Raw genomic sequence first — 13,069 nt, forward strand, 5'->3', positions numbered from 1 at the left:
GATTTCAATCTAGGTGGCTGACTCCAGGTCAACACTCAATCACTGTATTGTACTGCCCCCTCCCCGACCCCCTGAAAACAACCAATTAACAAAGGAGGGAGATACAGACTACACGCAAAACCTCCTCTCCTTCCATTGGATCCCCTCCTGTACTTGCTCTTCCTCTCTCTGGCATTGTGCTCTGGTGAACATGGCCAAGGAGTTCTCCCCAGTCCCAGAGATGGTACGACAATTCAATTAAAACTCACCCACAACAATGTCCGCAATGCCTTGCCTAACATTTTAGCATGCTAAGGAATTGTCTGCACTTAGGATTTCATTTTGTTCTCACAGCAATCCTGTGGAAATCTGGTAGCAATAATGACGATAAACTCATTTTATACATAAAAACTGAAGAGTAAGCAGTTGAAGGTGGTTGTCTAATGTCACCCAGCTTGTGAGTGAAGGTTTGTGACTAGAACCTACAGCTCAACTTACACTAAGCAACTCAAATCACCCCAGGTTGAGCAATTTGCTAATTTATTTTAGTGGCGACAAGGGTATGAGGAAGGGCTCCATGACCCTAATTCTAGAAATGGACCTGTCCCCTACAAATAGCCAGTATCCACCCTGGAAATGGTCTTTGCAAAACTGGGCTAGAAGGACAGATGCCATACCAACATAATTTACTGCGTAGAGCCTTCTACCACAAGCTATCTTCATTTAGGTTCCTATATTCCTCTTGTCCAAAAATTTCAAAGACTCCACTTCAGTGACCTTATTTTTTTCATTTGACTAAACTGTGTATCATTCCCAGGAACAAAAGTTGGACCCTTGGACTGAAAAGTTCCAAAGCAAAATTGCTTGGTGTTGGTTTCTACCATATCACCTCACTGTACAATTTGACCTCTGGTTGATGCTTCAGAATGGAAGGAAAGAATAAGGTGTATGGTCAAGGAGCAGTGTAGACAAAAAGTCATGGATTTCACCCCCAGGAGGCCCCAAACTGTTCAGTGATATGCACTGATGCCATGATAAGGTGTCGTGTAGATCAGTGATTGTCAACCGGGAATGGTTTGGTTCCCCGGGGAAACATTTAATAATACCTAGAGATACTATTGGTTGTCACAACTTGCAGGGAGGAGTATAATTGGCATCTTGTGGGTAAAAGCCAGGGGTGCTGTTAGGTATCCTATGATGTGCAGGACAGCCTCCATCACAAGGGATTATTTGACCCAAAATATCTGTCGTGCTGAGGATGAAAAACCCTGGTCTAAATGACACTGATATAATGAATGGATGATGTTAATTCTAGACATGATGATAGGACGATGTGGGAGCAGTGGGTCGCGTGTCATCTGGCACTCTCAGCTGGTTTCTTCATCTGCCCAAAGACCTAGCCCTGCTGTGAGACATAAAATTGCACCTCTCATACCTGTGCTGGGTCATTAGGATTGTGTTCATGAGTTAGAATGACAAGAAAAGTCCCCATATTGGAGTGCATTACTTTTAAAATTAATTTTCTTTTTCTTGGTGCTAAACTGTTTCTGTATAAAGTTTAAGAAGAATAAAAAGTTAAATAACCATTTGGTATGTTTATATATGTGATATATCTCACACGGGTGTGTGTATATGTGTGTAGCCTTGCAGAACTTTTTAATGCATATGTTATTCTTTACAGCTATAAAAATAAGTGTGATTAGTGGTAGTTGCTGGAATGTTTGCAAAAGTGGAAATATCCCATACTTTTGTTTGAAAATGACTGAGGACTGCAACTTCATTCTCTTTGGCTTGGGAGCATCTTCTATGAAAGGGGCAGCTTTTGATGAGCCTTTGATGTGCTTGGGGTCAAGGCTCAGGAGTGTGTTGTTCGCCCTTCCCCAGACCACAGAGTTATTCAAAGAAATTCTAACTGATCCATTGGAAGAGAAAAGCAGCTTTGTCTATGACCTAGGTTGCTTCTCTCAGACTTCTGATTCTATTACTTTCCCTGCTCTTAGATGGAGAGACAAATGTCAGTGAACTCCAACCTCCTGGGAATGCAAGGTCCAAATCTCAGCAACCCCTGTGCTTCACCTCAAGTCCAGCCAATGCATTCAGAAGCCAAAATGGTGAGTAGTGGTTATAATCACCTTTGTTATTTCATGATTTCTTCTTTTGATTTCTATTCTCACTTCCAAATTTCAGTTAAGTCAGATAGATGGCTCCATCTTTGTTTCAGTGAATAGGTTGTTTATGGAAAAGCAGTGAGCGCTTGGCTCTGTCTTTGAAGATATTTTTCAGCAAACGTCAGGGTCAGACGGCCATGTAACAAACATTGGGTCGTCATGTGGCCTTAATAAATGGGATATAGGAGTTGATGTGGAGTGCACCCAAGTATGTGTATATTTGCTCATAATGTGAAGGTAAAAAAATAACCCAGAGTTTCTCTACTTCCAGGAGGTCATAGTTTCAATGTCACTATTCCTGTCTCCATATTCATTAAAACAGACATGTGATTTTTAAGCACATGCTATTATGGAAATATTTGTGGTTTTTGTTATGGTTGTCAGATGTGGCATTGATTTGAAGGATCAGATCCTTGTTTTCTTGCAGGGCAGCTGCAGCCCTTACAGAAATACTTGATTTCAGGTGACGCCCTTCAGTGACTTTTAACATATGAGATTTCTGAGCTGTAAGATCAGTCTGCCCAATCATAGTGACAGATTCATGCATTTGTGTTCTATTAGGTATTAATAATGGCAGTGCATGTCCATTTTTGCAATCTAAAGTAAATTTGCTGCTTTTATTTAGTGGAGTTACTTGGAATGCATCCTTCAGTGATTTGTGTAGCTAAATTCTACCACAATTAGTAAGGTATCAGATAATAACAAAATACACTGAAGTAGTTTTTCTAGTAACTGATACTGATCCAATATCATAAAGGATAACTTTTGTTAGAAGTTTGAGATTTATTTGGTTTGCTGACAAACAGCATTGGGAATCACGTCGTTTGGTTGGTGTGAGGATGTTATTGGTGGTTCTGGAAATTAGTCATCAAAACCCAGTGACTTCGTTTTCAATGGCAGCAAGTTTTTTGATGCCTGCTTTGGTTACTTTCTTTTGGAAACTTCACTCATTTGACTTGCAGTTTCTTGACCCAAGGAATCAACCGAACTCCCAGTGCTGGCTACCTTGGGCAAATAAAATCTGTGGTCAAGAGAGTTCTTCTTGCTGTGCCACAGTCCCTATGATGTGCCAAATGGCACAGGCATCTTCAGCAAAGCTTGTTAAATCTTTTTGGAATCGGCAAATATTTTTTCAACTCAAGCCCTACAGAGCCAAACCAAATACTTGTTGGCAGAGTAAAGTTCAAACTGGCATCTGTTTTGGAGACCAAAGTCATGCCATTTACTTTTTTTTTTCAAAGGAAAATAAAAAGTGAACTGTGAAGGTACTTAAGAAAAAAACAAAATTAAATTATTCATGTGTGTGAATAAGTGTTCTGGGTCTGAGCATCAGATGCTACCCATCGCCCCAACTGGATTATTTATGAATCATCTTGTTTGGTTCAGGGTCTGTATCCTTTCTGAGGGACCTCCCAGAGAAAGTTGAGGTGGATTTGAAAACACAGTCCCACAGCAATTTTCTCTGCCAGTTGATTTTCACTGGATTTTATGCCACCACTTGACTCAGAAGTATCCCCTCTTCTTGCTGGCAAAGAAGAAAAGTTCTTTCAAAGGGATCACAGGTTTATAATTATTTGTATGTATGAAATAAAAACATGGTATGGCAAGTTAATAGTGAATATCAGCTGGAGACAAAAGGTATTTGGTCTGTTCTTATAAAAACAGTGTTGCCCCACAAATGTTTGTCAAGTTCAATTTACTAAGCGAATACACTGTGCTGCTGATTCATGTTCTAAGTGAATGAATATTTCCAGATCTGTGATGTCTGTCTGGGTTAATGAACTCAATCATGGAGCTGGGCTCAGGGAGCACAGTTATTCTCCATGCTGCAGAAACCCCCCTCCACCTCCTCGTTAATTGCTGATACATTAACCTAAAGGGAAAAACTGTAGATTGGCCACTTATATTTTGGAAGAATACTCATTTACTTAGCATCTTGGAAAAGTATTAAGTAAGTGACTTTTAGTACATTACTTCACACCTATTCTTATTCTGCTTTCTTTATTCACTAGAGAAACCAGTGATTGCCATCTAGTAACTGCACAGTATTTTCTAGCAACTTTGGGTTGCTCAGATGAAAAGCTTTTATGAAATTTAAAGTAGTGAAGAAAAAAAATCTTCCATGATTTTAATGTCAGCCAGAGCCTCCCCAGGTTTCTCTGAACTATGGGCTTTGTTGTTCTATGCCTAATTTTCTTCCTGTGTAAGACTGGAATGGATTCCAGATTTCAACTAAGACTCTTGTTTCACTGTTTTCAAGGACTTTTCCAAAGGTCACACATGGGCTATTGTGATGAATGCACTCGGTGGGGTGAGTTCTCCGAGCACATAGAAACCAGAGAGCTGCAAGTGAGGTGGTGCCCACGACACGGTACTGCAGACCTGTCCTCACGGGCACAGCGGTGTCAGAGTGTCCATTTCTCACTCTCTGCTAGCCACAGACAAACTTCTGTCTATGAAACCCAAGGGTCCTGGTGGTAGACAGGCACTTAAGACAGGATCTCTTTAAATCTACAACTTTGTTAAAAGTTCCCTTACTGGTGATGGTTCCATGGAATGTGTCCATTTTCCTTGATTCTAATTGGTCATTTCTATTGTGTCTGAGAACAAAACATGTGTCTCCAGTAAGCTTTACATTGTGGTGATCTGGGTCATCCAAAATTAAGAAACACACATGTTCCCTTTTAATTTAGTGTACATGAGTATCAAACAGTGCACTTCTATGTACTGTAGCCACATCTGCCCAAACTGGTTTATCATAATTCTGGAAGATTAGATTTTAGTTTTATGGATTCTTTTTCTGAAGATTTAAGGCAACAGACATATGGTTTCATAATTATGTAAGTGAATACATGCGTGGGTCTTATTTGGGGTCACAGCATATGCAGAACCGTGAGAGCCTCTCACCTTTCTAACCACACAAAACAATAGGTTCTTCCTCTGAGACTCCTGGGGTCATTGGGTAACCCCCATGAAAATGCGGTCTGTGAAAAGTGAAAGTCACTGGATGCCGGGTGGGCATTTTTCACATTCAAAGGGGAAAGGGAAGACGAGAAGGGGATAAGCAGAGAGAAGTGGAAAGGGGAAGAAAGAAGCAAGGGAGGGGAAGTGTAAACTAGACCAGAATACATTCCCAGCCCCTGCCGGTCCATGCATTTCTGTAATGATGTGGATTTGGTGTTCTCAGAGTGATGTAGATTTGTGTTCATTTCTTCTTGTGAGAATTAGACCAATTCTCTCTAGCTTTGAAAGGATCTCCCTTTTCTTTTGAGAAACCAATAATAAAGTTGGACACTAAATAAGGGGTGGTAGAAATTTGTCTGTATGTCATTATTGTGTCTCACTAGTGATGAGGTGACTCCTAAGGTATTGAAACAGACTAAGAGAACTGAATCCTCTTCTGGCCACTCTGCTGAGATTTCAGCCTGCTTGAACCTAGTTAATGAACCTGGAGAGTATTGATACAAGGGAGAAAGTATGTATGTCTGTGGCCTGATCTTGTCCTTTGATAGCACCATTTTAGTGCTGTTGTTCCCATTTTACACCTAGCGCAACTGAGTTGCCAAGAGATTAAAAAACTGGTTCCATAGACACATCAGTCTGCAAAGGCTGATCTTTCAAACTCCAATAAGTCTTTTCATCATACCTTGATCCTTCAGTAAAAATGTCATATCATGTAGTTGCCAGATATTGGTAACCAAATTTTGGTAAATCAAATTTTGTGAGATTAATCTATATTTACATACAAATGGAGACAAGAATGGCAAGGATAGGGCCTCCCTGGTTGCGCAAGGGGTTAAGACACAACCTATGATGCTATACGCAGGCACTGCCGGACAAGTTTGATCCCTGGCCAGGGGGCAACCCACACGGTGCAGCAGACCTCTCCTGGCTCACCCATTGCTCCCCTCAGCAGTGTATTTTGGTTGATCTGCCTGTTCTGTTCCCCACTCTTGTCTCTGGTGAATCCTCTTAACCCCCACCCTCTGGCCTGTACCCTAGATCTTATAAGCATAAATAAATAAATCTTAAAAAAAAAAAAAAGAATGGCAAGAACAGTTTAAACCTCCAGATACCCAGGAAAAAGATACAGGGTTTTGCATAGTATTGAACTGTCCCCCAACCCATTGGTTTAGCCAGAGTTCTGTGGCCTCTAGATTGACTAAGTCAGCTTCATTCCCTCTTTACCCAAACACATTGCTATCTTGGCATTTAATATTTTACTTGTCCCCCTCCACTTGATTGTTTGGAAGCTCCTTGAAGATAATCCTTGTACCATTTAAGCTCCTTGTGCTGAGAAAAGGTCTGTGAATGAGAACTGAATTGAATTGAGTTGAATTAAAATTATGGAATTGAATTATGGAATTAAGGAATTGAATCCTAGCTTAGGAAATGGGGATGGGATGGATGCAAGAGTGGGGGTGAGAGGAGAGGGTAAAACTAGATGTTAAGTAATCCGCTTGGACAGTAGCTGACCATATTTGATTTCTTTCAAAGATGTCTAGCAATAATCCTGTCATATTTTTTCCTTGAAGAAAAGCAGTATATCTGTTCCTTCAAAAACCAAAGTTGGATTATTATTGGTCACCTACAAATTGAGATGGATCAAAACTAAATGCTGTTTCTTCCACTGTGGTGAACTGGTCAAGCTGTGTTCTGGTCATGGGCTATCCATATGTCATCCACAGTTAGATTTGCCATGTATTGACTAGATCATAAATATATGCATTAATGAATGAATAAAAAAAAAAAACTGGAGAGTTCACCTGGGAGATGCAGTTTGCCAAATTTCTCATTTCACAAGTGAGGACCCAAAACCCAGTCAAGACTTAGAAAGATCAAATCATGTAGACATAAAGCTTAGCCCCTAACTCAGGCCTTCATCATTCTTCCATCTGTGCTGCTGATAAATTACTAACAGCACTTCTTTTCTTGGCTCATAGTTTCCTCCTGGCAGATTGGCAGGCAGAACTAGGGTGGTATAGTGAGCAATCCATGGTTAAATCTCCACTTTGTTTTGAATGTCAACCTGGGTGTGTTTGTGTTTGCTTTTCCCCTCCCTAATTATCGAGCTGGATAGCTGTTTGCCTACGGTGCCCCTTGGCCACCCACTGTCCAACAGATAAATCACAGGAAAGCCTGACTCCATATGGAGTTGCCTGGAAAGTTTATACACAAGAAATGACAGTCTCCAGGTAACATCTCTCTGGCACTTTTAAGAAATGCAGTTCTTCGATTTGCCTGTTTGCTTTAATCACCCCCAGCTTTATTTCCTAAAAGTCTATAATAAAAAAGAGTGATGAATGAATAGGCTGTCTGCTTTTCAGAAGCTTTGTGGCAAGGGAGGAAACACTTGTGACTTTAAAGATGCTCTCATTAAATTTTGAGTCTTTCCAGCAGCTCTGTGCCCTTGTAACCGGTGATCAAAACATGATGGTGGACTGAACCAAAATGACCACTTTGTTCAGAATACTTCCTCCTCAGTTCTGAGAAAAAAAAAAAAGAAAACACTGTTTAATATGCAGATGAATAGGAATGATGTCATACTCCATGACAACAACAAAAAAATCCACTCCTACTAATATGGATGATGTCTCATTTTGAAGGGAAATTGCCTTCTTTAGACACCATGGCAAAACAGTAATTATTCACGTTAATTAAGCACTTGTGTATGTGGCAGAAACTGTGTTATAAAGCACCTCGCAACTTATCATCTCATTTAATCCTCCTAGCAATTGGATGGGATATACTATTAGTTTCATTTTATCAATGAATAAACTAAGAAATTCGGTACCTTGTGGATGAACACTCTGGGAGGTGAACCAGGCATTGGGCCCATAATGTTTTGCCAGAGGTGTCTGAGAGCATGATGATCCTGTGTTATTAATAGAAAATAACAATGCATTTCCACATATGTTGTCTCAAGGATCCTCTGAGCAGTCCTGTGGGGTCAGTAGGGATGTGTCGTTCCTCACTTTATAGACACAGAGGAGTCAAGTGACTTTTCCAGCATTGTCTAGTGGCAAAACCAGACCCTGATCCCAAGTCTTCTTTGATTTTTATCATGCTGTTCCTAGTGTCCCCATGGTAACTTATTCTCAAGAAAAGGAGACTCGTGAGAATAAAACTCAGTGGAATAAAGTAGGATGAGGCTTAGACATAGCCACCTATTAGTTTATGTCTATGAGATTCTGTAGTCTTCATTTGAAGGCTGGAGAGAGGCTGATCCATGTTTTTGTTTGGCCAAGATATGTGTTGAATTTGAGTTTGCTAGCTGTTATTAAAGGACTGAATTTGAGCTCAGCTGGTATTATTAATGGACTGAAAGCTGCAAAACATCTCTCAAAGCTAACAGAAACCCCAGCTCCTCTGTGTTGACTGCAGGTGCACCTTGCACATGCCATTGCCACTTTGCCCATATAAACTGTATGGGGGGCTATCCCTTTCATGCCGTTTTTTGGTAAAAATATAAGTGATTAGATTATAAGATCATGGATATGAACAACCATTTATTTATATTTCTACACAATCAGAATTTCTGGTCAGAACATAAAATCCCACAGAATTTACATTCCATAGGCCGATGAGTATCCCCAACATAGGATTATACATTTGATGGTATTTGTTTCAAAGATGAGAATTTAAGAGATTATCAATTACTTATGAATCACCAAATTCAAAAGCAAGAAAGGAGCTCAAGGCTTATTTTAGCAAAACCCTCTCCTTTGAGAAACAAAGGCCTGAAGTTCAAGTTAATAACTTGTCTGGGGTCACATAGTTGCAGAAGAAGGGAAATTATAACCCAGAGTCCCGGTGTTCAAGTTTATGCAGCTTCATGTGCTGTTCAGGAACTGGCAGGGAACGCTCTCGCTGGAGCTGTGAAGGAGATGTGGTAGAGGGTAGGCCAGTGGGGGTGTTTCCTAAAGCCTTTCCTGCAGTTTGGTTATGGAGACCCAGTACCTGAATAGAAGAGGGTCAGGCTGTTTTCCCTTTTATGTTACTTGGGAACTGAAGCTAGCCGTCAGACTGCAAGAAGGAATGGGCCAGTTCGCTGTAATTCTTTCTGAGATTTGGGGGTCTTGACATGAGAGCACTAAGCTATTCGGAAATGTGGATACTCCCTGAGTATTTAATCTCTCAACACTTGGAGCGAACTGCCACCCATCAAAATGAAACTTCCCAGTTCTCATCCCTGCCTTCTTTGGGGCTGCGTGGATTTCTTTGGGCTTTAGGAGATCTACGTTGTGCTGGAGTAAAACAGGGAAGGAGTTCACTGCTCATGGATCATGAAGTAGTACTGACATGCCCATCCGAGGACTCTCTTCTCATGGCTCTCCTGCTCCACCCTCACTGGCGGCTCTGCGTGCACTCATGCAGAGATTCTCCTAGGACTTCGTTGTCTTCCTAGTTTTCTTTCTTTCTCTCTGCACCAGTATCCACCCTGTGTTGGTAACCATGGCAATAGGTGAAATACAATCCCAATATTTGCTCGATGCCTCTGTCATCCAGCCCAGCACGCGCATTGCCGTGTCTTGTTTTTGTGTTTGTTTAATGTTCCCAAGTCAGATGCATCTGGGCAAGGACACTCACTACACGTGATCTGGGTTGAAACACCCCTCCAGACATTTTTCAGGCACATCTTCTTTGTGTGTTTGTGGATGTGTGCGTGCGTGTGTGTCCCTGTCTGCTTTGGAACATTGTGCAAATAAGTTCAGCTTGTGTCAGAAAAGCCAGAGGGGAGAAAAGGAATTTTACAAATCTTGTTACAAGGAAGTTGTGCTTTGCAGAGATGTATTTCAGTCTTTTTCTTAGAATTTATGTGGCTTTCACTTTCCAAGATTTTTGCCAGCACAACTAATAGCGAAAGTTTGCTTTGCTCTTTGGGACAATGGCTCTGTATTGATTTTTTTTTTTATATTGGGGACTGAGGGGTGCCATAAAATGTGTATCTTCAGAACAATGCAAAGAGGAACATCTGGGCAGAGGAGGCAAAGTTGTCCTAAAGTTTGGGGATTTTTCTTTTCTTATAAAATAGAAGGGAGAATCCAGTCTTCAAATCCAAAATAATAAAGAACATATTTTCCCTATTGGTATCCTTTTAAAACTTTCTCTTTATCATCCCCTATTAGTTTGAAAAGCTACTGGGATAGCACTATATGATTGTTGTATTTGCTTTAAATGAGTATGATGAATCATTAAGTTCTCAGCATAAAGTTCTAAACAATAAAATTATACATCAAGTGTTTCTATTTGGAAACTTTATTTGTAATCACTAAAACAGAAGATGTGTTTAAGGAGGATGAGATTTTCACCCAAATGTGCCCTTAGGTTTGGAGATTTAAAGTGCAACCAGAGAGGCAAGCGGTAACCTGACTTCCAAGAACAAACCAGGTTCTGAAGTGTGAGGGAGAGCAGGGGCACAGGGGTAGAATTTCAAAGTTGGCAAATGTTTCATGTGCACCCTTTCCTGGAACGTCTGTCTCCCTTTTGGCATGTCTGCATGGGAATGTGTCTTTGTTTCCATGGCGTGAGGGGCCTCCGTCCCTCAGTCCCTCAATCCCTCAGTCTGGTCCTGTGTCAACTCTACTCAGCTCTGCACTCTGTGGGCACTCTCAGAAAGCCCCTCCCAGGAGCCTGGCATTCTCCTGAGACCTTCTTGCTCTCTGCCTGCCTTGTCTAGCTGATTCTATTTTCTTTACCTCTGCAAATTCTATTCCTTTTTCTTAAGACTCAACTCTAATGTATCTTTCCAGTGAAATCTTCTCAACTTCTATGGTTAGATAGGAACCATGCCTTCTGCTAGAGGAGGCTCCGTTGGTACCTTGTTTACCTCTTCCTTGCAGAGCTTTATTACATGTCCTTGTCTGTGACCCACCTCACCACCAGTCCGTGAACCCCTTAAGAATGGAAATCAATTTGATTCACCTCTGTTTTCCCAGGTTGGTTTCTCTCCTGAGCATTCTAGGTGATCAGTAAATGTTTATTGATGGAATGAAGAAAGGAAAGTCTGATAAACTAATTTCCATAGAGATGTTACTATGATTTAATGTCAACTGCCTCTGTGAATTTTTTTTTTTTAAGTTCCAGGGATAAAGTAGGATTTAACTTAGAAGACTCATGCGCACAGGCTAGGATTCCAGGGCCTATATGACAAGTGGGTGGAGGGAAGATATACCAGTAGATCAGAATAGTTCTCACAGTGTCCCATATCTCTGCATCAGTATGTAGGGGTCCTACCAGCCTCTGTCAAGGGCAGCTCTGAGAGGCTGTGCTAAGGCCCCTGCTGTGACAGCACCTTCAGGTGGGGTAGCTTTTTCTACTTCAGTGTGCTTTGATACTTCAGTATTGAAATTCCCTTTTTGCAAGCCCAAGATTTTACTGCTTTTTTTTAATATATAAATTCATGGATTCCAATGTAGTACTAGTCATAATTAATATATAGCAGAAAATTTTTTAGAATATGCTAAAAAATATTTTGTCTTTTTCTCCCATTCATTCATATATATATATGGGGAGAGAGAGAGAGTGAGATATGCTATTATAACTAGGTTTATGCTGAACATAGTTTATATCCTTCCTTAAAATAATTTCACAAGACATTATGTGCATTTTCCCATATTGCTGTAAACATGTTAATATTGTATAATTGTATAATTTATCCCATGGTTATCCTATTCCCTTATTTCTCTTTCTGGACACTTAGCGTTTCTCTACTAAAAATGACCTTTTGATTATAAAAATTAATCAAACAAGAAACCTGATATGAAATTATTTAATTACATTTTTTTATTCTTTCCTTGGGATAGATTCCCAGACCTAGGATTATTGGTTCAAAGGGAAAAACATTTTAAAGACCTTAGGTATACACTGCCAAATTTCTTAAAATTTATACTAATTTTTATTCTTGACTATAATATGTCATCTTACAGCATTTTCAAAAGTATTGAGCATTGTCATTTTTCAGCAAATTCAAGGCAAATTTTTGTTTATATTTCTTATTTTATGGGTAGTGTTGACATCTTTTTCTGTATTAACTGGCCACTTGATTTTCTCCTTTGATACATTCCTGTTTGTGAGTATAATTTTTTTTAATTGGGGTTAGCATTAGAATGCAGAAAACAAATAATAGAGCTGGCTGTCCTCCCTCTGCTGCATTTTTAAATTTGTTTTAATTAGTTGTGCTAAGACTAATAGCATACCTTAAAATATATGTAGTTCTGTGGTTCACATGTGGTTTTGTTTTGTTCACATCACTTTTTTTGTTTGGCAACACAGTGTTTTGAGGGTTTTAAAAAACTAAGTTTTCTGATTTTTATAGTTATTCAACTTATTTTTGCAAGAGTAAAACTATTGACTTCCTTAGGAATACACTATATATGCAACCCTTCTACATTTTCTGTTTACCTAGCTAAGCCTTTGCTTATATAAATATATATCTAAATAAAAGCTAAAGATCTCTTTGTGTATTCCATAATTACATAAGGCAAAATTATAGGAATCCTGCTCTTATTCCATTTATGAGAAATCAATCTTTGACCATTTTTGTTTCATGAGTCACTATGTAAGTAGTGGATTTATATGATTAAGCATAATCATCGTTCCTGGATGGTTAAATATCACTGAATGCATCCTCAAGCAAGAAAGTTAAACAGAAAATATAAAATAGTTAAAAGCCCATGGTGATATTAATGGAATCTATTTAATGAATAAATATGAGTAATTAATTAAATAATAATAGAAAACCTGCATCGAGTGCTGATCATGGTCCATGTTACTATGTATGGTCCATGTTACTATGTGTTGTCCATGTACTAAAGACTCAGGGAGGAACTACATATAGAACACTGAAACTAGACATTTACATGTATTGCCTTACTTAATCATCACAGCTATCCTTTAAGGTAGGTATTCCCATTGTTACA

At 39.6% G+C, this 13,069-nt stretch overlaps 1 protein-coding gene across 2 annotated transcripts in view; it reads left to right on the forward strand.

The window, feature by feature from the left end:
* Positions 1 to 13,069, forward strand: part of CREB5 (cAMP responsive element binding protein 5) — a gene marked incomplete at its 5' end in the record, with an annotated part of 311,356 nt that overhangs the window by 219,917 nt on the left and 78,370 nt on the right. For both annotated transcript variants that reach the window (XM_084230938.1, XM_084230937.1), the window contains one exon: positions 1,980 to 2,090. In XM_084230938.1, coding sequence (XP_084087064.1) covers positions 1,980 to 2,090 — 111 coding nt within the window. The remainder of the gene's footprint in view (positions 1 to 1,979; positions 2,091 to 13,069) is intronic.

This window comes from Talpa europaea (genome assembly GCF_964194135.1).
Source record: "Talpa europaea genome assembly, chromosome: 3".
In the NCBI taxonomy this organism is placed as follows: domain Eukaryota; kingdom Metazoa; phylum Chordata; class Mammalia; order Eulipotyphla; family Talpidae; genus Talpa; species Talpa europaea.